The sequence below is a fragment of the Acinonyx jubatus genome, chromosome A3 (genome assembly GCF_027475565.1).
Source record: "Acinonyx jubatus isolate Ajub_Pintada_27869175 chromosome A3, VMU_Ajub_asm_v1.0, whole genome shotgun sequence".
Classification (NCBI taxonomy): domain Eukaryota; kingdom Metazoa; phylum Chordata; class Mammalia; order Carnivora; family Felidae; genus Acinonyx; species Acinonyx jubatus.
In genome coordinates this window covers 21,160,524-21,185,881 of record NC_069388.1, presented here as the reverse complement: position 1 = coordinate 21,185,881, position 25,358 = coordinate 21,160,524, and the positions used below count along the sequence as shown (strand labels likewise).

The following is a 25,358-nucleotide window of genomic DNA, read 5'->3' as shown; positions in this document are numbered from 1 at the left end:
TATAAGATAACCAAGGCCATCTTCCTGGCTACTTTACTCAAGACTGAGATCATGACATTCACGCCAGCCTCTTACGTGCTCGGGACAGACCACGGATGCTGCAAAGTGAGGAAATGGCTACCCTCCGGTTTGCCAGGCAGTCTGATATGTGAAATCTACTCTGTGCAGGTGATCCTGGCTCCCAAACCAGTAGGATTGGCGTGCACACGCGCAGGCACATCCCATACTTGCCTTTCCCACCGGGTTGTAAAATGGTTGACCCTGGTAAATTATCAATCACATGACAACACCAAGGAAGCAGGGAAAGGATTCGCAGCACTTGATTTAAGTAGCACGGAGGTCCCCACCTTCAGATCTGAAACCCAGCAACCCACTTTGTTTATAATCTGCATGGCAGATGTCTCATCTTTGACACCAGGAAATCATGCCTATATATGCACAGTGAACAGCTTCAGATCTGAGTGTATTTTTAGAACAATGAGCCTGGAAAAGAAACGCAGCAATGCCTGTCAAAAGATGGATAATAGGAAAGCTAACTACTTGGGTCTGGATTTGTCAACTATTAATCAAGTGTCAAAAGAAAAAATATCAGGAATGCCCTCATTTCCATGCTGGGTGCAACCCAAGGGGACAACAGCTCTGCAGCCCAAGCTCAAACAAACTGCCCACAACATTTAAGGGGATGAGCTGCTAATTTCAAGCTCAGCTGAACTAACGGATCACCTCGGTGGCTCCTGATCTGTTCAAATATAATAGGCCCAAGTGTGGGTAAAGAGAGGAGCTGGGCTCTGACGGGGATGAAATGAACGAGCCTGTGCTAGTCTGTGTTCGTCCAGGGTTTGAAGGCACCGGCTGGTTCTTTGATGGGCTGGGATCCTACTGCTAGAAAGAAAGCAGGGAAGTCAGCCAGTAAATGAACCTTGGAACCTGGTCCTGACTTCTCACACAGAGGGTGGTAGGGGGACGTGGCACAATTAACATGAAAAGATCATTCTGGGGTGAAAAACTCTCTTCAGAGTTCAGTAAAGATGAAGCAGACTTATAAGAAACGCCATGCCCAAATGTACAGGAACTCATGTAAAGCATCATACATCTAATGTATTTATATATATCCCACATAGGTGTGTATATACACATGAGTATACCTCCAGAACACAAGCCCTGTGAGAGCAGAGGCCTCCTCTCTCATGCTCTCCTCTATTATCAGTGCCTAGAACACTGCCTGGCACGCAACAGATCCTCAGCTGGTCAATGGAATGACTGAACTGGCTGAGTGGTCTCCCTCACGTATAAATGTAACTCGTGTGCACAATGACTCTGGGAGGAAGGTGTTATCACCACCGTTAGTTTACAGGGGAGGGAAATGAGGCACAAGGAAACGAAGTCATTCGCTCAAAGTCACAGAGTCAGTAAGATCTGAACCTACGTTTGTCCGCCTCCAAGGCTGGTGCCCCATGCCCTTATATACAATGGCTATGCAGAGGAAGCTGGGAGGGGACCCCCACCCACAGTTCCCCCTCCCCGACCACCACCACACCGAGGACCGCAGCATTCAGTTCCTGTACAATCAGAGGGTGCACCCGCCAGTCACTACCTGCTGGCCCCCTGCATCCCCACCTGGGTCCTGTGCTTGGCAGGCAGAGGCAGGACTGGGGGTGGAGACCAAGTGGCCTAAAAGCTCTGTTCTTCATCTTTTTCAGAACAGGTATTGTTCCTTTTAGCCCCAGGGTGGAAGGCTTATTGGATGATTTGAGTCCTCCCCGCAAAAGACAGGGAGCCTCAGAGGACGCTCAGAGAGAGGCCCAAAGAGTGTGGTTTTAACGGAGTTGAGTTGAATCAGGCTGACAGCATGTACAGGCTTTAAGGAAAAACACAGAAATTTGGGGTATGTGCTCTCATCTCAGATTCCTTTCATGTATGGGAAGGAAAAGCTCCATGGTCAGGGAGGCACAGAACTGTGGAGGCCCACTGCATGCCGGGAGAGATCTCAGAGGCTTCTGGGGCTACTCGAGAATTTAAATCAGTTGAGTCTGCCTCTGCCATGGTGGAGGCAGGGGCATGGCTGACACAGACCTGTTATCTGTAATCTAACACTTACCCTCAGGGACACTGCCCTGTTTACAACTGTGGGTAGGCTGACCCCTTCTCCGACACCCCAAATAGGATTTGCTCACTTGTAGTTACCCATTGAAGTTATTTAACCAAATGGACTGGGGGGAGCTGGTATTTCTCTTGCATAGCCAGTTAACAGTGACACCTAGTGGTAATATACAGTGAGGTTCTACCGTACCCCTCTCCCCACCCCTCCCCCAAGTTGCAAGATTTATGCCCCTCCTTACAAGGCACATTCGCTAGATAAAAGCATTAAACTGGAATGGCGTTTCTGTTCTTAGCATTTACAGCCTTGGTTATATCAACCACCCCCTGATCAATTTCCATTTCTAGAGTTTACAGCCTGGATGTAAAAGCCTGCCACAAAGGCTCTATTTAATATGACAAATTAAAAAAGCAAACACAGGCTTGGTCATCCTTTGGAGCCAGGAAAAGCAAACAGGAGGGAGGAAAAAGCCAACCGTAATGCACACAAAGAGGAACTTTCACGGAACTGCTGAGTTTGTCTCCATGCCAACGCTAGGGAGGCCGCCCCTCAGAGGCCCCAGCCCCGACCCGATGGACTCACAGACATGTGAAGGGGAACAGAGAAGGATGCCCCAAAATGTGCCACTTTGGTGTGTGAACTGACTTGAGATTGAAGGGAATCAAGACCCAGCAGATTCAAGAAAAACTTTTACTTCTCCATTAACTACCTAAAAAAATTTGAATAGGGAGCCTGACCCAGAAAAAGAACTATTACCAGAGATAACTTTTCATAAGAATAACCTAGGTGTATGGCAGGGCAAACATCTAATTACCAAACACCTGATCTTAGGTCCTGTGGATCACCCTGCTCCCTCCCCTTGTGAAGCCCCGGCCCCTAGACCATTCCTCAGGATGGCAAGGAAGCCTCAACTGCCCCATGTGACCCTGGGTCTCATATTTTTATAAGGCTCCCTTATATATGAAATTAAAAAAAAAAAAGTGTTTATCTCCCACTAATCTGTCCTGTATCAATTATCAGACCAGTCAAAGAACCTAGAAGGGTACAGCAGAAGGAAAATTCTTATCCCCCCTAACACAGCTGCTCACCTACCTCCTTTCAGAGCAGCCACTGGCCCTCACTTGTTTCCTCACCAGCCGTGTCAGACAGAGGGGCCACTTCCAAATGAAGCTGGTCATCCACCCCGCGTCAGAAACTCACCAGCTCCAAGGAAGCCAGGGCATTGGGGCATCTGTGGACAGCTCTGGTTTTTACTGCGTTTCTGTTACCCTCTGGCTATAGGGTTTCCCCTTGGGCCCTGGCAACAAACACAACAGCCTTCCCTTCTCCCATGAGTGGGCGGCGGGTGTCAGTGCTCGCTGTGTGGGGAATACAGAGGGGCAGGAGTGGGCACAGGGTGGGGGGGGGGGCGGCGAGGAGGCTTCTGCAATTGTTCAGGTAAGAGGTGAGGGTGGCCTAGCCTGGTGGCTTGGAGGTGAAGAGACGTAGACAGTCTGAAGAGAAATTCTGCAAGGTAGGTGGACAGGCTTCCCTTCTGGAACGGATGTAGGGTGTGAGGGAAGAGAAAAATGAAGGACAGACAACTGAATGGAAGATGGGGCCACTTGCTGAGCTAGGGGACCTGATTCATCAGTCCCTGCAGGCATGAGTGTCTCAGTACCCAGCCACCCGCCTCTCTTCCTGCAGTAAGGAGGCTCACAAAGAGACCAGGTTTCCCATTGTCTCAGGCTTCTTTTCCCATTTAGAGAGCTTATTAGTTTCTGAATCAAGATGCCAAATCAGCTCCTGATCAAGGACAACACTGGTTTTTTTCCCTTGACTTCAAAATAAGTTTGCAGATGATGTGTTTGTGAACCAATCAACCTTGCACTTCCTCCCCTCCCAGCCTGGCAAGAGGGAGGTCATCTGACTCAACCCCGAATGGAATGCGGTAGAGCAAACAAAGGCGCTGCAGTCAAGTGGTCTGGCTGCATTTTCCTCCTCCAGAGGCACCTTGAATACCAACTCAAAATTCAGCAAGGTCCAATTCCAGGTTTAATTGCTTTTAGCGGCACAAAAGAAAATTAGAAATGAAAAGATAATGAATTGCGAATATTAGCCTGTTTGATGGTTCTCAACTTGAAGGATAGGTATGGGGTGGATGCAGAAAAAGTAGAATGGGGCAGAGAATGTGAAAGTCAGATCGTTGTGACTCTTGGTTGTAATAGGCACACAGAAGCTTCAGGATGAATTTATTACATTCTTGGGTTGTACCTGAAGTCAGCACCATTAGCTTTAGGAACACTGCCAGGGGTGTGTGTGTTGGGGGGGTGGGGAGACTATTTTCACCCTAAGTTGGTTCTTTAAGGAACAAGAATGTCTGAGGATAAGAAGCTGGTTGGGATGCGCCCCTGTGCTCCAGAAACCATGACTGATTCTGGGCCTAGGGGAAGTGACGGGGAAGTGACAGAAAGAAAAAAGGGAACTGGGGAAATCAAGAGCAAAAAATTGCAAAGGACAATAAATCAATTCAAAAAGATATTTCCATCACTCCCAGAGACCGCAAGGTTTATAAGGGAGCAAGCAGCCTTCCTCATTTCACAGTCTGAGCAGCCTTGCAGCCCTTCAGGGAATGGGATGACTTGTACCCCACCAAGGAAGCTCAGGGACACGTTTCTAGAAGCCTAAGAAGTGGGAGGGATTGTTTATTTGCTCGGAGCCAGAGCTGCAGGGCCCAGGGTAATACACAGAGCCAGGCCAGGGAGGCCAACTTTTGTTTTAACTGCAGACACCCAGGAGATAGCAGGTCCACTCTGGTCCCCTTTCTCCCGATGGATGGAGAGCTGGGGAAAGGGGGCCACAGTACATTTTTGGTCTCAAGTCTGGGGACTGATGATGTGCTTGGTTTGAGCTTTTGAGAAAAGCCCTCTGGGACTCGAGGAAAACGAGTTCTTCCACTGGAGGTGGCGCAGCTATTCTCGAACAAGCAAAACTCTTGGAGATTATGATCACATAATATCGGAGCCAGAAAAGACCCTTTAAACTATTAGTCCGTGGAGTTTAACTATTGGTTATTGGGAGAACTATTAGTTCTCCATAATCAGATGCATGTTGTGGACTCTACCTAGAAAAAGGAACATACGCGTCTGCTTGTACACACCCAATTTTGTGCACACTCTGCAAGGGTTTAGAGCACCTGACAGCCGTTAAGATGCTCCGTGGAGTGAAGCCACTTCTGCCATCTTACTGCCAGATCAGTAACCTAAGGCTTTTGCTTTGCACACAAAGGAGCTGAGGTCCGGAGAGGTGCCAGGGTCACCTGGTCACTAGAGTAGGGCCTAGAAGCAGATCTCTCTCCGGCCAGGAGAGTGCTTTGTCCCCTTCAGCACACCGTCTTTCTGCTTTTTGCCCCTTTGGCATTGCTGCTGACACTGCAGCAGAGGAAAAGGTTACTTGCAAAGAGAAACGCGTCCAGTAAAAATACCATCTCTAGAGTTGGCCCAGTTAAAGAAACCATCGTGACCTGGCAAGAAGGGCGAGGAGAGAAAAGCACAGATGTGGCTTGACTCCGCTCGCCATTAGCAAATCATCGATAATTTAGAGCAAACGTAAAGAGATGCGGGTGATCAAGCAGACGTACCTCCTGGCAGCCTCTTGTAATTTCACGGGCTGTTTGGCGCTGAGGTAAATCAAGCAGGCATCAGCCACTCTATTCAGGTCACCCTCACCTGCGGAGAGGAAAAACAAAACAAGCATCGGCCCTCAGACTTCATTTGGGACAAGCAGTAACCAACTGCTCTCTGCTGAAACTAGAACAGCTAGGCGAGATGCCCTGGGCTCTTTACTCCATCCCGCGTATCAGAAAACACATCAAGACAGGTGGAACAATGAGGCCAGAGTGAGACTGAAGGAGAGGGAGGAGCACAACTGGGCACGGAGCGCAAGAGTGGCGGTGAGACCACGCAGGGTGTGTGTCGCCAGGGGCGAGAGGCTGGTACCTACCTAGGTCCAGTCTCTCGCAGAGGGGGCCCAGGCCCTGCAGCACGGCCAGCTGCAGCTTGAAGGCCAGTGTGTGGGAATAAACTGGCCCAGCCCGAGCACTGACAGGAGCCTGGGTGACTAAGGAGCCAGCCAGCTTCGGCAGGACATCTTTGCAGAAACGGCTCCGTAGGAAGTCGCCACACTTGCCTCCCAGGGTCTGCAAGACCTGCAGAAACAGCCCCCAATGTGGTGAATGCGTGTCGCCACGGCAGCAGAGAGCTAAGGAATGTCTGGTAATTCAATTTCTTCTTGGAAAAAAAAAAAAAAAATAGAATTACTGCTGTTAATTCCTTGCCCGTGGTTTGTGATTCTGACAGTTATGAATTCGGAGGTCTCTGCTCCCAAGGCATGGCTGCTTCTATCCATAAATACAGATTACACGGGGAATAAGTCAAAGGAATCTTGGGTTGGATGAATAATATGATTAATACCTTGATTTTCCTCCCTTTTTTGGTTAGAAAAAAAAAAAGCTTAAAGCAGTTCACATAGATCATCTCTTGACTCTTCCTAACATCCCTTGAAAAAAGGCTTGTGCTTTGAACCCTAGCTAGCTGAACAAACACAAACAGTGAGGCCCAGCTGCTGCTACGCAGGCACTGGGAGGGCAGTGGTTGGCTGAGGCCCCTCGGCTGAGTCGGGGCATGGACCCGGTGGTCAGGGCCATGTCGGGGCCTTTCCCGTCCCATCACACCATCTCCTTTGTACATTACCCTCGTCCCATCTTCCACAACAGGCGGTTTCTTTGCACGTCTCGTTTTAAACTTTCTCTAGCAGAACGTATTGAAACGTTTTGCCCTGCTGCACAAGGCTGGATATACAGGATAATAGGAACTTCTTTAAAAACTGGTAAGCAAAGCATAACCAGCAGAGAATGTTTGCCGACTTTGCAGAGAATAAGGCCCTTATTTCAGGTCCCTCGGCTGGCCTGCACAAGGCGTTACAGACCTCAGATGTCATCAGCGTGTCTGGGAGTGGGAAAGCAGCCTCAGAGCACACACATCTTTGTATCTTTTCCTTTTTCTACACTTGCCGTTATTTCAGATTACCTATTAATTTCTACAAAGGAAAGCAGCACATCTGAATAAGATTTAGCAAGACCTCCCTCCTTCCCCCTTCCCCCAACCTCCCTCCTCCCCTTTCTGTGTGTGTGTGATTTTGCATATTTTGCTTTACAAAAAAATATTAACAACGTTGACAATTTTATATGTTTTAAACGTAAGCTTATATTTTGGTCTAGACTATACTGAAGAATCATACAGGAAACCAAAACACTTGCTCCAACTAGTATACTAGTTGCATTTCTGGCTTCATTTTATGTCCCTACGGATCCTTTTTCTTTGCCTGATCTTCCTCACATACTCCTAATTTATGTTAGTTTGCCCTGATAAATATATTTCTGTAGGTTGCCTTAAGTGCGTTCCAGAATAAGGAAGGATATAAATAAATAAGCCAAAATACATGTGCTGATATAAGACAAAGTCAAGAGAATAATACCTGACATATATATATATATATACACATATATATATTTACATATGGTTTTTAACTTTCCAAAGTATTTCACCAAATAGTCCCATTTTACCCTTGACAACAATACCATGAGGAAGGTAGAACACATGGTCCTAAAGCCAACGTGACTATGAGTGGTCCTGGGCTTTGCCCCAAGTCACTGGATGGGTGGAGGATGCCCACTGCTAGAATCTAGGCCCCTTCCCCTGGACTCCCGTGCGGTGCGAAGAACATGGGCACAAACTCACAGATTTGGGTTCTATCACTCACTAGCTGTGTGATCTTGAGAAAATCCCTTAACTTCTCTGGGCTTGTTTCTTCCTCTGTCAAGAACGGGGGGGAATAGTAGCTACCTTGCCAGGTTGTTGTAAGGAGATGAGTTCGTATGTGAGGATGTGCCAGGCACACAGTGGGTGCTCCATAAATACCGGCAGCCCTTTTCATCTCCTAGTTCCTTCTGCTTCAAATTCAAAATAAGAGACTTTTACTTTCTTTTCTGTGCCTTTCTTGTTTTGCTATACTTTCTTCAAAGTACGTGATGTTGCAATCCGATAAAAAGAACCATCCCCAAAGACACCGCTGCGCTCTGTGCTGACCACCCCCCACCCCCGTGACTGACAGTGGTGGGGCAGCAGCACCGTACCTTGAAGGCTCTGAGCACTGCCAGGGGGTCGTCATTTGTGAGTCGGTGCACGAGTGGGGGCCAGGCCCGGTGAGCCAAGGGAAGGAGCTGGTTCTTGTGGGATTGCAGAACAACTACACACAAATCCAGCACATCCAAGACCTGAAAGAGAGGATGTGATTTTGGCAGAGTAGGAGTTAGTCACAGGAGGAGTGGAAGAGCATTCCTAGAAGTTCCTAAAGGTGGGAACAGCCAACGGGGAAGACCCCGAGGAGGGAGGGCTTGCAGGGCTTAGGAAACTAAGGCAGGGCCGTGTGCGGCATGACAGAGGAGGGGTAAGAGGGGGACTGTGAAGGTGTCATGTTAAGAATTTCTTATTTTGTACTAAGTGCAGTAGGGAGCCATCAGAATGGTTTAAGCAGGAAAGTGCCAGGATACAATTCGTGTTTTAAAAAGGTCATTCTGGCTACTGAGTGGGGAGAGGGACCTGCAGCGGGAGAGAGAGGCCAGTAGGCCCCTGAGGGAGCTGGCACTGTGCCCCTGAGAGGAGGGCATGCAGGCACAGGGTGGTGGCCAAGGGGTGAAAGACTTTGGGGTCTGTTCTGGGATGGCTGCACCTGCTGATGGACTCCATACTGGGGCAATAAAGAGAGGAATCTATCCAAAGGGGCTGCTTGGGGTCAGGCTCAGCAACTGAACAGGTGCAGGCGCCTCTGGATGAGGCAGGAGCGGTGGAAGGCAGGAGGCTGAGATGTTGGGTGAGGTCACATGCTCTTTCTTCTAAACGGAGAGCCCAAGTAGGCAGCCGACATACAAGTCCACTTTCAGAAGAGAGGCTCGGGGTAGCCTAATGTAAACTGGGTTTGTTACCCTCCCTGAAAATGTTTCCTGATCTCCCACAGCTCAGAGCACACGGAAGACCACTGGCCTGCCTCTGTGTTGCCGGCAGGGGTCACGATGATGACCATTGTAGGCCTTCCTCCTCGAGACGGGCCAGCCTTCACAGCACAGGGGAAGGAGCACGTCTGAATAAGACAGAGCGAGGTCTGCCAACATGGGAGTGGTGAATCCTGCTGGTGCCTATTATATGCTGGTCACACTGACACCGGAATAGAAACAAAGAACAAAAGTGGGCCTGCCCCTCGGAGGGAACAGGCAGGCAGGAGAATAAGAGAAACCTTGGCGTATAGCAGAGAGCAGAGTAGCCCAGCAGAAACGGCACTGCCATCACTGGCTGAGTGTGAGTTCTGTCACTAACTGGGCAAATTAGGTCGGGCGTCCTTGATTCCAAGACATACATTTCCTCCTTCTGCCTGGAATGTTCATCTCCCTGCCTTTGCCCCTTGGAAAGTTGGCTTCTTCTCAGCCTTTAAGTCTTGGCTCAAATCTCACCACCTCAGGAAAGGCCTTCCCCAATGACTTGGTCAAAATCAGGGTACAAGCTCTGTCTTATTCAACAGGGCTCGGTACAGAGTAGGCTCCTAATGCAAGTTCACTGGGTGGGTGAATTACTATTTTCTATCCTAGAACCTGCTTATTACCGTCAGAGATTTCCACACCTTATAGGTGTGTGTTTGTATACTGCCTTTCTCCACAAGAGACAGGAAGTTCCATGAAGACAGGAATGCTGGCTTCATATCCTTCTAGACACCCTCTGCCTGACCTGTAGCGGTCCTCAATAAACATTAAGTGAATGAATGTGTGTGTGAAGCTGTTTCATATTTATACTCAACAACTCAGTGAGGTAGGTACCATCACATCCATTTTACAGAAGAAATGGAGGCTTAAAATGGTGAATTAACTTTTTCAAGGTTGCACAGGCAGAGCCGGGATGTGAACTCAAGTATGGAGGTCTGATTCCAACGCTGATGATTTCAATAACTATGGTGTGGCTATAGCTGCTACAAAGCCTCTATGAAAGGGAAGACACTTTGCTAATGCATCACCCAGACATCTACAATAAAGCCTTGCATACAGTAGGCACTCAAAGAGTACCTGCTGAATGGAACAAGAGATGAGTGCTAAGAAGTGTCTCTGGGGAACTAAACAAATGTGAGATAATCCTGGATCGGGGTTTCCTAGCCCATCACTCCAAGCAGGGCAATGCGCTCTCATCACTAACAGGAACTCACTGAAGCAGCTGTGTTTCTCAGGCCTGCCTGGGAATGGGGAAGGGACGGGCCAGGCTGCGTTGTCTTCCCTTGGCTGTGTGATCTTCTTCCAGGTGATTCTGAAAGCCCTGTCCCCACCCCCACACACCCCACCATCCTGTTTCACTACTGCACAATTTAAGTCCTTGCTTAAGGGACTTAAGGGACAGGGATGCTGCTCGGGAAACTGCCAGCAAACGAGGATACAAGACTAAGAAGTGTGAAAAGGAAACAGAAACAGATAGAGGCCAGAGTCATGTTTGGAAGAATGACCACCCCCAAGGATTAAAACCTGCATCCTGCATTAAGTCGCTTCAGAAAATGATATCCCTTCCAAAGTGTATGATTTCCTTTCCCTTGGAGACTCAATGAATGTCCAACGGCACTTTGCGGTTTTTAATTCCAGAAAGGGGACTTGGCTCCCTTTTGACATCTGAGCCGATACAGAAGGACATGAGGCTGCCATCCCACAGATAAATTCTTCCTGAGGTCTTCTCTTGGCCACCACACATGGACCAGGAGATAAGGGCAGCTGCTTGCTCATCCGTGCAGTCACTGCCAAACGGACCAAACCTGAGTCCTGCTGCCACAAACGCAGGGAAAGGGCTGCACACTGACCTTCAATCGGATTTTCAGATGTTTATCTGACAACAAATGGATGCAGCGTTCCATCACATCTGCGGCTATTTGGACCTGCACTGGCAGTGGTGGCTCTACATCAGGACCGGTGTCACGCTCGTCCCCTTTGGGAGGGTCTGACTGCTCCTCTGGAAAGAAAGCATAACCGGGGACAGTGTTTTATGAGGGATGCCCACTTTGACTTACTCTCCCAACCTCAGGCATGGGAACAGCATTCACAAGGGAAAATGTCTAGGAAACGACCCTAAGGAAACCATGTAAAATTTGGGTCAAGCTACGAGTCAAGATATTCACCACAGAATTAACTATAATTGCTAAAAACTGGGGGGAAAACCCCCCCATGGCCGCTCAAGGAGGTTACATCCGTACAATGACATATCACGAGGGCCCCCAAATTTGTATTTGCCAAGGGCTTTCACAACCAGGGAATATGTTTTTGAAAGAATATTGTGTTAAAAAGAGAAAAGCAGCATATAAATTGCATACATGGTGGGAGCATTATTATATAAATTTTTGCATGGCAGGAGGTACAATGAAATACTAAGAGAGATGGGGTCATGAGATCATACAGCATTTCAAATTTTCTCCAAAAAATTTTTTTCCAAATTTTTTTGCTCTTTTCTAAATTTCCATTAATAAATATTTAAGATAAAAACATAAGAGGGCAACATTCTAATTTGGAGCTCTGATGCTGGACAGCTCCCGGGCTGGCCTTGCTCCGTCCTTTACTCTTTCTTTCCTCTTGGTTCATTCTTTGACTAAAGGACTCGTGTGTCTTCCACCAGCCTGTAAGACCTTTTAATGGCCAAGATCAGACCTTACCGATGCTGCACGAGAGATAATAGCAGGGCAGCTTAATGTAATACACGGGGAGGGGGTCTGGTCAAAGGAGGTCAGTTCAAGTTCTGCCTACACACCTATTAGCAACCGTCTCATCCTGCATTACTTCATCTGGAAAAAAGGTACAAAGCATGCACAGCTCATTTGCGTGTTGAGAGAGTTAAATAAGATGAATGTCACCAGCTATTATTCTTTCATTGCCTAGAGTGCTGTGTCGCATGTGATAGGCGTAAGTTTGTAAATTAAAACAACAACAAAGACGTGGGAGTTGCATGAAACCCAGGCCAAAATCCCTATCCGGAAATTTTTTCCTCTATCTACTTGCAGCCCCCAGCTCCCCCTGCCCAAGCCCCCATTACTAGTTGTGCTCATTTCCACCGAGCTGAACGTCATTCCCTTCACTCTTTCGCATTTCAGTTTTTTCTGCTGGAAAAAACAGAATCTTATAGTACAGGCCACACTATCTCTACCAGATGCTGCAAAGATAAATGAAAAGGCATCTGTAGAATGCTTGGATTTCTTGGAGAAAGGGACCTCAGGTACGCGAGGTGCTTTCATTATGGTTAAAACAAAAAACACATGTCAAACCAACATCACGCCAGACATTCTTTATAATGCCAAGTGTTTGGTGTGTACTTGATGAATGATAATTATAAGAATGATAAGGCTGTGCTTTTCTTCCCAGAGGAGGATTTGTTGTTTGAAATTCACCTACTGCAGAATGTTATTTGAGGGATGTGGATTTTTCCGTTACTGGGAGAAAGGTTGATTCATTCAGTCTGCTCCTAGCCAACATCAACTAGAACCAGAAGATCCTAATCATGAGAGAATGGATTCACGGACAATGCTAGAATTTCCAGCAAGAATGGCAAATCCGGATTACGAAGGATCATGATGCCTCTCCTTCTGGGTTTCTGGGTTTGGGTATGGGGTGCAGGTCGGGAGAACAAAGACTGGGTTGGCTTCAGAAATAAAACCAAGAAGAAAAGGCCTGATAACAGACTTCAGATTGGGAAACTGTCCTCAGGCAAGGCAATGACTCAATTCTGCATAAACCACTATCTGGGGCCTGTGATGCTTCTCTGCTATTTAGAAGGAACTTGCTGTAGTTAGTTGCATTGAACTACGATTTCCTGTTATCCTGGAAGTACCGGCTTCAGTTCACCAGAGTCTCAGAGTAGAGATCACCAAAAAAGAAAAAGAAATCTGCTCAGTTCCAACCTAACAAACTAATTTGGGACTCAGTTCGATTTCGGATAGTTCTGAGACCACCAAGCTCATTATGACTTGGCATTTTATATTTGCAGAGGAGATTCTAACAATTTATTAATCCTTCCGTGACCTGAAGCTCCAGATTGAGCTTGTGAATAAAACAACAGGCCACAGCTTCAACTAGCCTGAACTCTCTTCTCCTTTCTCGTATAAATAGGTAAGAAAAACACTGAACTCTCCTCCCACTAATAAGTTAATAGATAAAGCATATGAACAGACAATGGGCAGAAGAAAAAATTGTTAGGAAAAAAGCATATAGGAAGATGTTCAACCTTACCTGTAATCAAAGAAATGCCAAGCAAAATAGTAAGAAACATTTTTCACCTCTTAATTTAGCAAGAAGTGAAACGAGTAATGGCCAATGTTGGCAAGGTTGTGGTACAACCAGTGTTAATCCTGCACCACTGAACGGAAGGTATAAATTGACACAACCTTTCTGGAAGGCAATTTGGCAAGCATAAAATAATGTTCATATCCTTGACCCAGAAATCCCACTTCTGGGATTTATAAAGAAATATGCAAAAAAAGGGAAAAGGTCACGTGCACAGAACCAACCACTGCAGCGCTGTTTATTATAGAGAAAAGCTGGAAGCAACCCGAACTGGCCACAGGGGAATGGATACTTAGTAGCAGCTATTAAAACATTAATTATGAAAACTCTATAGCAACGTGGAGAGTTGCTGATTATATAACTAAGTGCAAAAAGGGTATAATGCATTGAAACTGTGGCCACAGCCATATAAAAATAGGTTTGCAACAAAAAGGAATGGGATAAGATTGCACAAAAAAAAAAAAAAAAAAAAAGAGGATGCTTATGTTTAGCATGGTGAGGTTGATCCAGGATCTAGAGGTTTGGTAGACTTTTCTGACTACCAAACTTTCTGTAATGATATTTCATTCTTATAATAATCTGCTTCAAAAAGAAAAAAAAAAACCGGCTAAGTCAAAATAAATAGTTACCTTCTTCATTATCAAAATCTGAGACATTTCCATCCGCCACATCCTTTTCTCTGAGGTAGCTCAGCAAAAATTGTTCAATGTCTTCTGCTGTGGTGGTATTCTCGAGTCCTTTCTCAGGAGTTGCTGGTCTCTGGCTCAAATGACTTCCCTCCTCCCCTGCACTTTGCTCTTGGAGTTGCCCAAGATCACCTGTGTCTGGGAACCACTGGGCTGTAAGCAAAGTGTTACAACAATCATCATAGTCAGGGACAACAGGCATCGGTACTCTATAAGCAGAATAAACTCTTTGCCATGGCCTGTGTGGCCCCACATGATCTAGTCCCTCTGTCTCTCCAACCTCATCTTCCAGCCACTCCCAGTTGCCTGTTAACTGGGCACCTTCCCATTCCTCCAATGTGGCAGGTATTTTCCTGCCCTAGAATGTTTTGCAGACGCTGTTCTCGCTGTCTGGAATACTTTCCCCCCTATGTCACATCTGGCTAATTCCAACTCATCTTTCACATCTCAATACACATAGGACTTGCCCAGCAAAGCCATCCCTTGACTTCCCAATCCAATTTAGGTCCCTCACAGGCTCCTATATAGCACCATCTTCTCTCCTTTCACATCAACTCATCATGATTTGCAATTACATTTATCTTGAGTTACTGTTTAGGGTCTGAATCTCCCACTAGATTCCATGCTCCATGGAGCGCCACTGGAATCCAATATGCCCAGCATGGAGTAGGTGCTCAAAATATACACTGGATGAAAAAACATGCTAGACTGGAGAATACATGCAAGTGACAAAATTCTGAGTACAAGATGCACCGCTCAGTAGCAGAAGGCAGGCTCTACAGGGACTTAGAAAGGACACAGCCCCTCACATCTGTATTTCTGATATAAAAGGCTGGCATTTTCTCCCCAAAGCTTTCCCTTCTTCAGTGATGCTCCAATACTTCTGATGTGCCACCACAGAATAAGCCTTAAACATCAACTGAGCCAGTGGTTTTCAAACTGGAGCCCTAGGGCTCTGCAGAAATGTCCTGGGGCCACAACAGGGAGGGCCCCAAAAGACAGCATGCTAAAGGGGGTGAACTCAGGACTTCTAACCCCTCTCTAACCCAGCAGCTCTGATTTCAACTATTCTTCTATCCTGGGGTTCCCCTAGGGCTTCATTTCAAAAAGGCTCTAACACTTAAAGAAACAAGAAAACCCCAGTGTGAATTTTCACCCTCTTTTTACAGACAGCAGGAAAAATGCCTCCGATAACCTTTAGCACCTGCTAATTTCCTTTCCATCAAGGAGCATGTGCACAGAGTAGGAGCAAAAACACAGGGGAGATGGCAGGGTCAGGCTAGTGGGAGCGGCCTGGTAAGAACCTGGTAATGCTGGGTAAGAACCTTCAATCCAGGATCTAGAGATCCCCATATGTAGGGATCAACCATGCCATTTCTTCAATGCCCCATCCCCAGATGCGTCAGGCCCTAGTATCCTCTAAGGGATCGAATTCCCAACAAGTTAAAACCAGGACCCAGCATTTACGATACTCAGAGTGGACATGCTGCGAAGATTATTTCTACATTCGGCTAGTGCCAGACATTAAAGTCTTGGCTCACAAATGGCTTTTAAACATATGAAAAGAAGCTCAACCTCCCTCTTAACGTAAATTAAACTATGATAAGGTGCTATTTTTCTCCTATCGGATAAGCAAGGATTAGCAAAAAGCTCCGGAATATAGTGTGGATGAGGGCGTGGCAAAATTAGCCCTCTCCTGCATTGCTGATGGGGGTTTAAATTGGGGCAACCTCTTCGGAGAGCAGGTTGAAACTTTCCATCCAAAACGTAAATGTGGGGCACCTGGCTGGCTCAGTCAGTGAAGTGTGCGACTCTTGAACTCGGGGTTGTGAGTTCGAGCCCCACGTTGGGTATATAGATTACTTAAAAAACAACAACAACAACCAGATTAAATGTACTGCCCTCGAAGTCAGTTCTCCTAAGGAATTAACCCTCCTGATACACTTTCATTTCCTAAAACGCGTGCGGGGTTCTTTGCAGACCTTTTGGAGGTTCTGTGAGACCACACTTCTACTCCCACCGACTTCACGTCAGGTCATGATCTCACGGTTGGTGAGTTCGAGCCCCACACTGGGACTCAACAGCACCTTTGGATCCTCTGTCTCCCTCTCTCTCTCTGCTCCTCCCCACCTTCTCTCTCTCAAAAATAAACATTAAAAAAAAAAAAAAAAAGTGCTACACAGGGTTTCTCCTTTAGAGATGACCAAAGATATCAGCAATCCAAGGGAATTCAGTTTTCAAGGCCCACACTGAGATATCTCCTGAGAGGATATATTTAATAGGCCTTTCCTCAATATATTTTTAAAATCTCAAATGGACACACAGTATAGTTCCCTGAAGTACTAAAGGTGGAAGTCTGTGCTACATTCGGACTGCAGAAGCAAGTCACAGTCTCAAATGTGTAAGCAGTCAGCCAGCCTGCCACGAGGGCAGGGGCCCGGTTCTTCCCAGTCAACACTGACGTCCCAGCAACTGGTCCAGTACACAGACTTACGAGTGGTTGCAAAATAAAATCCAAACTCCTCCCCTTGGTCTACAAGGCTGTGCAGGGTTTACCCTTGCCCACCCTTCCAGCTTTGTCTTGCGTCACTCTCTCCACAGCGGCCTCTCTTCCAGTCTCTGAGGGCCTCAAGCCCTTTCTTCCCTCCAGATCTTTGCACCAGTTCCCTTTGCCTGAATGTTCTTAAAAACCATAGAAAGGATACGACAGCTCCGTATGTACTGAGGGACCCTTCTCAGCCTTCGGGTCTCAGCTTTAGTGTTGCTTTCTTAGAGAAGCCCTCCCTGACCGCTCTACTTAAAGTTACCTGGCCCTGTCGCTGCCTTGCAGCAAGTTATCTATTTTCCTCGCAGTGCTCATTAGAATCCAAAGGGAACTTGTTCAATGATTTACTTGTTTTTCATTTCTTTTGCAATAGCAAGAAAATTCCATGAGTTTATCTGCCTTGTTCACGGCTATATCCTGGTTACTTAGCAGTGTCTGACATATGGCAGGCACTCTTCACTGAATGAATGAATAAAAGGACATTTAGACAGCATGTGAACGTTCGTGAATGAATGAATCAATGAATGAACAGTGTAAATGGCATCAGGTACAGGGCAGACGGCTGTCTCTGTTCCAGTCGCCTGCCTTGCTGTGACAAACTTTCTTACATGGCTTTGGCTTTCTCGGCTGACGAAATGAGGCCAGAGACATTCCCACCTACTTTGGAGGCTACTCGTACTGAAATAAATACTAGAGATAGGGTCTTCGGATAAAAGGGACTCAAGTATATAACTCACTATGTTTTTTTCGTTTGAAGACGGACTATCTAGTTGAGAGGTTCTTTTTCTTGTAGTCCAAAACTTCGCCATTTTAATGGCTACTAATACCTGCCATAGACACCCAACAGGACTAAAAGAAAGGAGAGAAACTCAAACCACCTCATACAATTAAAAGGTTAAAAGAAAGTTTCTAGACCTCTACTATGGTAGTCACTAGCTACATGTGGCTATTTAAATTAAAAGAAAGAGGGGCGCCTGGGTGGCGCAGTCGGTTGAGCGTCCGACTTCAGCCAGGTCACGATCTCGCGGTCCGGGAGTTCGAGCCCCGGGTCAGGCTCTGGGCTGACGGCTCAGAGCCTGGAGCCTGTTTCCGATTCTGTGTCTCCCTCTCTCTCTGCCCCTCCCCTGTTCATGCCCTGTCTCTCTCTGTCCCAAAAAAAATAAATAAACGTTGAAAAAAAAATTAATTAATTAAAAGAAAGAATTCAGTACCTCCGTTACACCAGCCACATGTTGCCTAGTGGCTACTGTAATAGAACATATACAAACTGTTTCCATCATCACAGAAAGTTCCACTGGACAGTAATATTCTAGCTGATCTGTGGACTGAGTAATTCCTGCTATTCCTATTCCCCACTAGCACAGATACCACTAACTCCAAGTATTGTCAGAAGCAGTTTGGTACATTGAAAAGAACAAAACTGTCATAAATCCTGACTTTACTCCTTATTTCCTGTGTGACTCTGGCTAAATAGGATCTCACTGAGCCTTAGTTCTTCTTTTCTGTAAAATAAAAATGATGTTTACATTTAGTCTACAGGGTTTATGTCTGTTGCACAGAGCAGAACTCAATATATGGTAGAGATTATTAGAAGTATATAAAAAAAGTGGGGCGCCTGGATGGCTCAGTTGGTTAAGCGGCTGACTTGGGCCTAGGTCATGATCTCACAGTTTGTGGGTTTGAGCCCCGCATAGGGCTCTGTGCTGACAGCTCAGAGCCCGGAGCCTGCTTCAGATTCTGTGTCTCCCCCTCTCTCTGCCCCTCCCCTGCTCACGCTATGTCTCTCAAAAATAAACATTTAAAAAAAAAAAAAAAAAAAAGGGCAGTGGACCGCTCTCGTAACATGTGGGACTGGGCCGACAACTATTCAAATTATGTTCTCCATTACATAACCACACGTGGACAAAAAACAAGGATACTAGTCCTTCCCCCAAATCAGCATTAAAAAGGGTTCTGAATGTACCTAATGCTGCCAGCAGGGCATGCAGGACACTGACAAAGGAAGTAGCTCTCTTATCATAAAACTGGTCCAAAGTGGCCAAGACATCCTGAACCACATCTGCCACCAAAGGGAGCAGGCTAGCATCTGAGTTCCACAGCATGACTTCCAAGACCTTTGGGGTATGGGGGTGCAGAGACAGATGACGCAGATTTAAAGAGATTCCATTCACCAAATAGTCCGAATTTTGATTGATCAGGTGCCGCAGAGAGTCGTAGCCACAAGCACGGCAAATGTCCATCATGGCACTGGTAGCTGCCTGACTAATGAGCAGGGTTTGGTCTCCAGCCTTCTCCAGTACTGGATAGAGGGCTGACATCAAGAGCAAACGAAAGTCTTTTCCTAGGGCACACGCAAAGTGCCCGATCCCTTCCAACTGGATGCATATTTGCCAGATGTTGCCGTTCATGGAGCAAATAGTGGCACTTGGCTTTGAGAAGGCTGGAAAAGATGGAACTTGGCAGGTGTGTGCACCAGATGTGATGGCCCGGAGGCCTGACTGCTTCACTGTTAGCTCCTCTCCCGCTTCTTCAGATTCGATACAAGTGATCAAATGCCAGTTTTCTTGGCTTGTGTATTCTTCAAGTACAGATGTCACGATCTCTCTCAGTTCGTCTGGGCTTGTTTTAATATGTTTCTCATGAAGATTCTCCACCTCCAGCCCAGCAGCCCCCGCAACCAGTTCATTCAGGATCATGGCAGCTTGCTTCCGGTAAACCACAGATTCATGGTACAGCTCCATAAAGTGATCTGTGAGCAAATAGAGGTCCCCGTAAAAGCCGAGAAGCCGACACACCTGCTGCAAGAGCAGGAAGAGCCTCTCGTCGGTGAAGAAGCGGAAGTACCTCTTCTGCATCTGACTCCATGGCTGCGCAGCCACGGTCTCCGGAGAAGCACTCAGCTGATCGGAATTCCAGCGCCGCGCTTCAACGATTTTGATGTCAGTCACGTCTAATTCTAGAACCTGGACAAGCGCTTTGGAAAGGCGCTGAAGATGGGCCGCGGAGTTGAGGACGAAGTTCACTTTGGGGCCCAAGAGTTTCAGATAACCGAGTAACACGGAGAGCGTCGAGAATTTGCCCTGATCGTCCTGGGAGTTCATTAGGCGGGGAAGAGATGTGGCAAGGGAGTGCAGGTTCTCTGACAGGATGTCGGCGAAGGCTCTGTTGCCTACCACTACTTTCTGGTCCGCAAAATGTCTCAGAACTCTATTGCACTGGCCTTGGACTTCAGGACTCTCGTCATTCACTAGACCCACCAAAGCCTTCAGGAGGGGTCCAGCCGATCCGACCAGTGATTGGCTGCACTTCAGAAGAAGGGCTTCGACGAGTTCTATCAGTGCCAGCCTCACCTTCCAGTGTGGGTGAACTGAAACACACTCGATTATCTTTTTAATAAGGAGAGTCAATTTGTCGCTGGTATTTTTTACCCACTTGGCTTCCCTGTGAACCACCAGCTCTGCTACTCTGTGCTCCACTGCAGGCTTCGGTTGAACCTGTGGGATTCTTTCAAGCTGTTCATCAGCCATAATGAAACTCACTGTCTCGTAAAAGATCTTTAGAGAAGACGCGACAATGCCGTGCCCCTGTTTGAAGTCTCCTGTGATGACCCTGGTCAGTGCCATTGAGATTCCAGGTAAAAAACAGGCAAACAAGTCCCCCAGCTGCTTTTGCTCCAGCTCATCCAAGGACCTCGGATGGTCTTGACAATCACACTGAAAGAGTAAAACCTGTAAACATTTTAAGGCAGCAATTTTAATCTGCTTTGATTTCTCCCGTTCTGCTAGGTCCAACAGTAAAGATACAGCAAATCCTAAACGAGGCAGAATGGAGGGCTCGTAAAAAGCCAGAATGATGTCCCCATAAGCCGAGTGCATTAATGTGCTGAGGCCCCGGATCACCGCCAATTTCAACTCCTCGGACACAGCTGCGGGTTTTTGGGAGCTGGGCGAATACAGACAAGCAGAGAGTTCCGAAAAGAGCTCCCGGAGAAGTTCTTGTTCCTTCACACATGTTGAAGAGAGGACAAACGTGAGGCACTCCACCACGCTCTGGACCAAGCGCTCTCTTTTGGGAGCCGGGGTCTTCAGGGTGAATCGCAAAGGGAAGAGGACATACTGCTGGAGCTCCTGAAGGGCAGAGTCACTCACGGCTCGCAACTGTGCCTGCAGACGCTCCACGTTCTCCACCGTCTGTGTCTTTGTGAGCTGAACACAGACCGGACGTAAAACACCAAAGGCCTCCTCAGGAGTGTCAAAAACTGCCATTGCGCAGCAGCCTTCTCACTGAGGACGCATCCTGCAGGCTGGAGGAAGAAAACCCTCAGTAAAGGTCAAGCTCAAGGCAAATACAAAGAGAACCTGCATTCGGTCAATCAACAGACATTTCGTGGGGGCCTACGTGCCAGGCACTGCACAAGGCATGAGGGGGGCGAGGGAACTGAAGAGAGACGGCCGCTCTTCTTAGGGGGCCCCGGTCCAGTGAGGGAAGCAGACGGACAGCTACCACGCGGTCAGAGAGTTAGGACAGGCCCGTGCTCACGACCCTGACTGTGGAAGCCCTGAACGTCCGAACCCTGGGGAAGCCAGGGTGGGTTTCACAGGAGGAAGATGCTTGAGCCAGACCTGAGGGAGGAATAAATAAGACTCTGTGGGCTGTTCTAAGGAGTTTGGATCTTAACCTGTGGTAGTAATGGAGAGCCACGGAAGGTTTTATCTTTTTTTAAGTTGAGGTAGGACACTTACAGAGTAAAATACACTAGTCTTAACGTACAGCTCAGTGGATTTTTGTGTATGTAGAGATCTATGTAACCACTATCCAAAACAAGATAGAGAATATTTCCAACACCCTAGAAGGCTCCCTCAAGGCCTTTTACAGTCGATGCCTATTTCCCCTGCCCAGTGGTAACCTCTATTCTGACTCCTATCCCCACGGATTAATTTTGTCTGTTCTTGTCATGGAGAGGTTTTAAGCCGAAGTTGATATGATCAACTTTATGCACTGAGAAGATGCCCCGGCAGCCAGTGATATAGGAGAAGAGTCAGAGCTGGGTGAGACCAAGGGCAGAACAAAACGGAAGGCAGTAGCCAAAGAAATGGGAAAACCAGGAGCGCACGCTATTACAGAAATCACGGGTGAAGAGAGCCCAACAGGATGGAAAGATGGAGGGCAGGCAGGCAGGCAGTGAAAGGAGATAGGTCTATAGGTGGCTGAAGGAAGTGAACAACTTAATACCAGAAAATCTCTTTTCTCTGTGAGAAGAAATTCAAAGTCATGGGCTGGCAGTGAACAAGAAGTGAGGTAAACAGAGGGCTTGAGAAGAGAAATAAAAGTCTCAAATATTCCCTCTGGGGAAGCAGAGCATGCTGGGAAGACATAAAAGTGTGGCCCAAGGGTACTGAGGACTGAGCTGAAGCTGGAGACCATAAATGTGTACAACTGTAAAATGCTGGCACTGGAAGGAGGCTTAGAGATTGTCTAGTTTGGTGGGGTCTGTCAGTCTGTCTCTCACAATCTCTCCCTCTCTTTTGGCTCAACTTGCTGGGGGCTTCTGGAGACATGATGCCTCTCCCTGTCCCCAATCCAATCAACCCTCCTGAGCCCCACTGACTACAAAGCTAGCAGGCAATTGGAGCCTGGTGAGTGTGTAAGCAAGACCTACTCAGCCCAGAGAGAGCAAGCCAGGGCCAGATTTTCCTCCTGGGTCAGGAGAGGGCTCAGGGCAACAATCAGGCTCTAAAACCCTAGAAAGAGTCTGGTCCACAGAGTTCCATGGTCTTCCGCAAGAAAGGGCAAAGCTGGTCTCTGTGAGGCTCACTGGGGGAGATATCTCCTGGTTGCTGTGACCCCCCCGAGAAGCTAAGGAAGGGAGGAAGCTCAAATGTTCCCTATCTCAGGTCACTGATGCCAGAAGGCTCAGCCTGGGACTGCTGACACCCCACTGGCACCGGCCCACACGCTGATGACCCAGAGGCTGCTGGGCCATCCCCTCTGGTACTGTAGTTGGAACAGAAGGAAAGGAAGATAACCACTTAATGGGACCCAGGAGTCAAGAGGCAGGAAAAGCTGGCACAGCACTCTTTGAGGTGGTAAGTCTTAGATTAACAGAAGGGGTCTGTTAATTTGAAAAATAATAAAAGCAATAAAAAGCTTGATCACAAGGTGAATGACATCCCTTAGAATTTTTAGTACATGACTTGCCACACCAAAAAAGCTCAGTTGGTGGAATTTTTTAAAAAAGAAGATGGTTAATGACTGATATTCCATCAGTGGCCTGGAAGATGAAGTAGAGCTACTCTAAAACTCAGAGCAGAAGGACAAAGAGATGGAACTCGTGAGACTGGGAGAACGGACCTGGGAGAACCAGTGTGTAAATGGCTGGGAATTCTGGAAGGAGAAAAAGGACCAGATGGAGTTGCTGAAACAAATAAATAACGGAAGCATTTTCCTGAGTTGCAGAAAGATTTATCTGGAGAGTGAAAAGACAGAAGGATACACACCTAGTAACACTCTGGTAAAATTCCTGTACACTAAAAGACAGAAAAACCATGTATGCTTTCAGGAAGAGACAACAAACAACTCAGAAGACTTGCTTTGGCTTTCTCATTTGCAACAAGGGACACTAGAAGACAATGGAATAGTATCTGCTGACTGCAAATTAAGGACTGTGGCCCCCAAACCCTATATACCACCAAGAGAGTCACCTGTCAGACTGCAAGAACAAAAGCAAGGATTCAGAGAGGGCATTACCCGTATACCCTCCCAAGGAAGATCCAGTACTTGAGAAAGGGCTCCATCAAACAACAGAAAACAGAGACCTAAAATGGGAAGATGAATGAAAAAGGAAACACCGTTTGTTGATAACTTTTTTTTAGCGTGGAAAACTTTCTTCAAATACAATGTTTAAGTGGAAGCCCAGCATACAAGGTAGATAAAATCAGAGGGTCTGGCTGAAGCTGGAGTAAAGGTGATGGGCTGGGGTCTGCATCTCTCTTATTCGTCTCAGGAGTTTCAAGAAAATAACCCGGGGTCCGCAGAATTATGTTCTCAGATTATATGACACAAACTGCAATAGAGCTAACGAAGTGGGAACGCGCAATATATCCCAAACTAAACTTCTCTGCCCACTCTTCTGTGCTTCCTTTGTGATTTATAGCCCTCACCTTGAGCTAGAAACCTTAGTCTTTCTTCCACCTCCCTCTTAATTCCACCATTCTCTTCAATTTCATCTATTCTACCCCTTCAATATCTTTCCAATCTGTTGGTGACGATAACCATCTATTTAATGCTGGACTGACTGTTTCCTCGCCGGCCCCTGGCCTCATGTGCTTGCCTTTCCTGGATCCACATTTCACCCTGACATGTAAGTAATCTTTCCACAACAAAAATCTGATCACTCTTCTCTGCTTAAAATTCTTCCACTGCTCTCCCTAGCCTGCCTAATTACCATGGCACATGTGGCCCTTCGCCATCAGGCTCCCACCTATCTTAGCAACCTCATCTCTCAGGGCTTCACCCCTTCCACGTTAAACTGCAGCCATGTAAAATGACAAAACTTGCTATTCCCGAACAGGTGGCGCTATTTCACATTCTCCTCCTCATTCCTACTTCACGGTCACTGCTGTGCGTACCGCCACTATGGTGTTTAGTACGCTGTATTATCTTGTATGCATACGTCTGTCTTCACAACTTTATTTATTTTTTAAAAATATTTATTTTTGAGAGACAGACAGAGCAGAAGCAGCGGAGGGGCTGAGAGAGGGAGACACAGAATCTGAAGCAGGCTCCAGGCTTGGAGCTGTCAGCACAGAGCCTGATGTGGGGCTTGAACCCACAGACCACGAGATCATGACGTAAGCCGAAGTCAGATGCTTAACCAACTGAGCCACCCAGGTGCCCCTGTCATTGCAACTTTACACTGGGCAATCATATATCTCAAACCTAGAAGGGCATCTGGCACATGACAAGCACTCAAAAACATTGTGCCCGTTCTGCTTTGAAGTTGGATGTGGTAGGGTATGGCAGGCCAAACTTCTGCTGACAACTAGAAAAAACCAGATAAACTACAAAAATACTTTTTAAAGCATAACTAGTCATGGATACAACAAGGACTAGATGGATGAATACTCTAGCGAGGGACAAATGTTCAGTGAGCCAATAGTCAATAGCTGTTTCTTTTGTTTTTTATTTTTTACCCTTGCTGCATTTGTTGACCCTGAACATGAGCTCAGGATTACAGTGTGGCCCAGGCCAAGGGCTGTCACTGAGGAAAGAGAAACCACAACGCATTTAATGTGGTTTATGTGAGGTTGAGGGGGCAAAACTGCAGTTTTCAGAGATCTCAAAACACATGGCTTCTGAGAGAAGGCTGCTGCTGGGGGACAACTGGCTGAGAAATGTCCAAACACATGGAAGAGATCAACCCACAGGTTCAAGAAGCTCAATAAATCCAGGTTGGCAGTACAAAGAAAAACACAGACAGACATATCATAGTCAAACTGCTGTAAACCAAAAATAAAGAGGAAAATCTTAAAACTAATGGAGCAGTAAGACGGACACATACTTCTTTTTTCTTTTTTAATTTTTTAAAATGTTTTATTTAGTTTTGAGAGAGAGAGAGAGAGACAGAGTGTGAGCGAGGGAGGGGCA

General features: G+C 46.9%; 1 protein-coding gene across 4 annotated transcripts in view; it reads right to left on the bottom strand.

The window, feature by feature from the left end:
* Window positions 1-25,358, bottom strand: part of TTI1 (TELO2 interacting protein 1) — an 82,084-nt gene that overhangs the window by 45,184 nt on the left and 11,542 nt on the right. For all 4 annotated transcript variants that reach the window (XR_008289113.1, XM_053199977.1, XM_053199979.1 and 1 more), the window contains exons 2-7: window positions 18,676-21,015; window positions 14,111-14,320; window positions 11,018-11,166; window positions 8,271-8,411; window positions 6,080-6,284; window positions 5,718-5,805 (exon numbers count right to left, since the gene is read on the bottom strand). Coding sequence is in view for 3 of the 4 variants with exons in the window: in XM_053199977.1 (XP_053055952.1) it covers window positions 5,718-5,805; window positions 6,080-6,284; window positions 8,271-8,411; window positions 11,018-11,166; window positions 14,111-14,320; window positions 18,676-20,977 (3,095 nt within the window). In the remaining variant the exon portion in view is untranslated. The remainder of the gene's footprint in view (window positions 1-5,717; window positions 5,806-6,079; window positions 6,285-8,270; window positions 8,412-11,017; window positions 11,167-14,110; window positions 14,321-18,675; window positions 21,016-25,358) is intronic.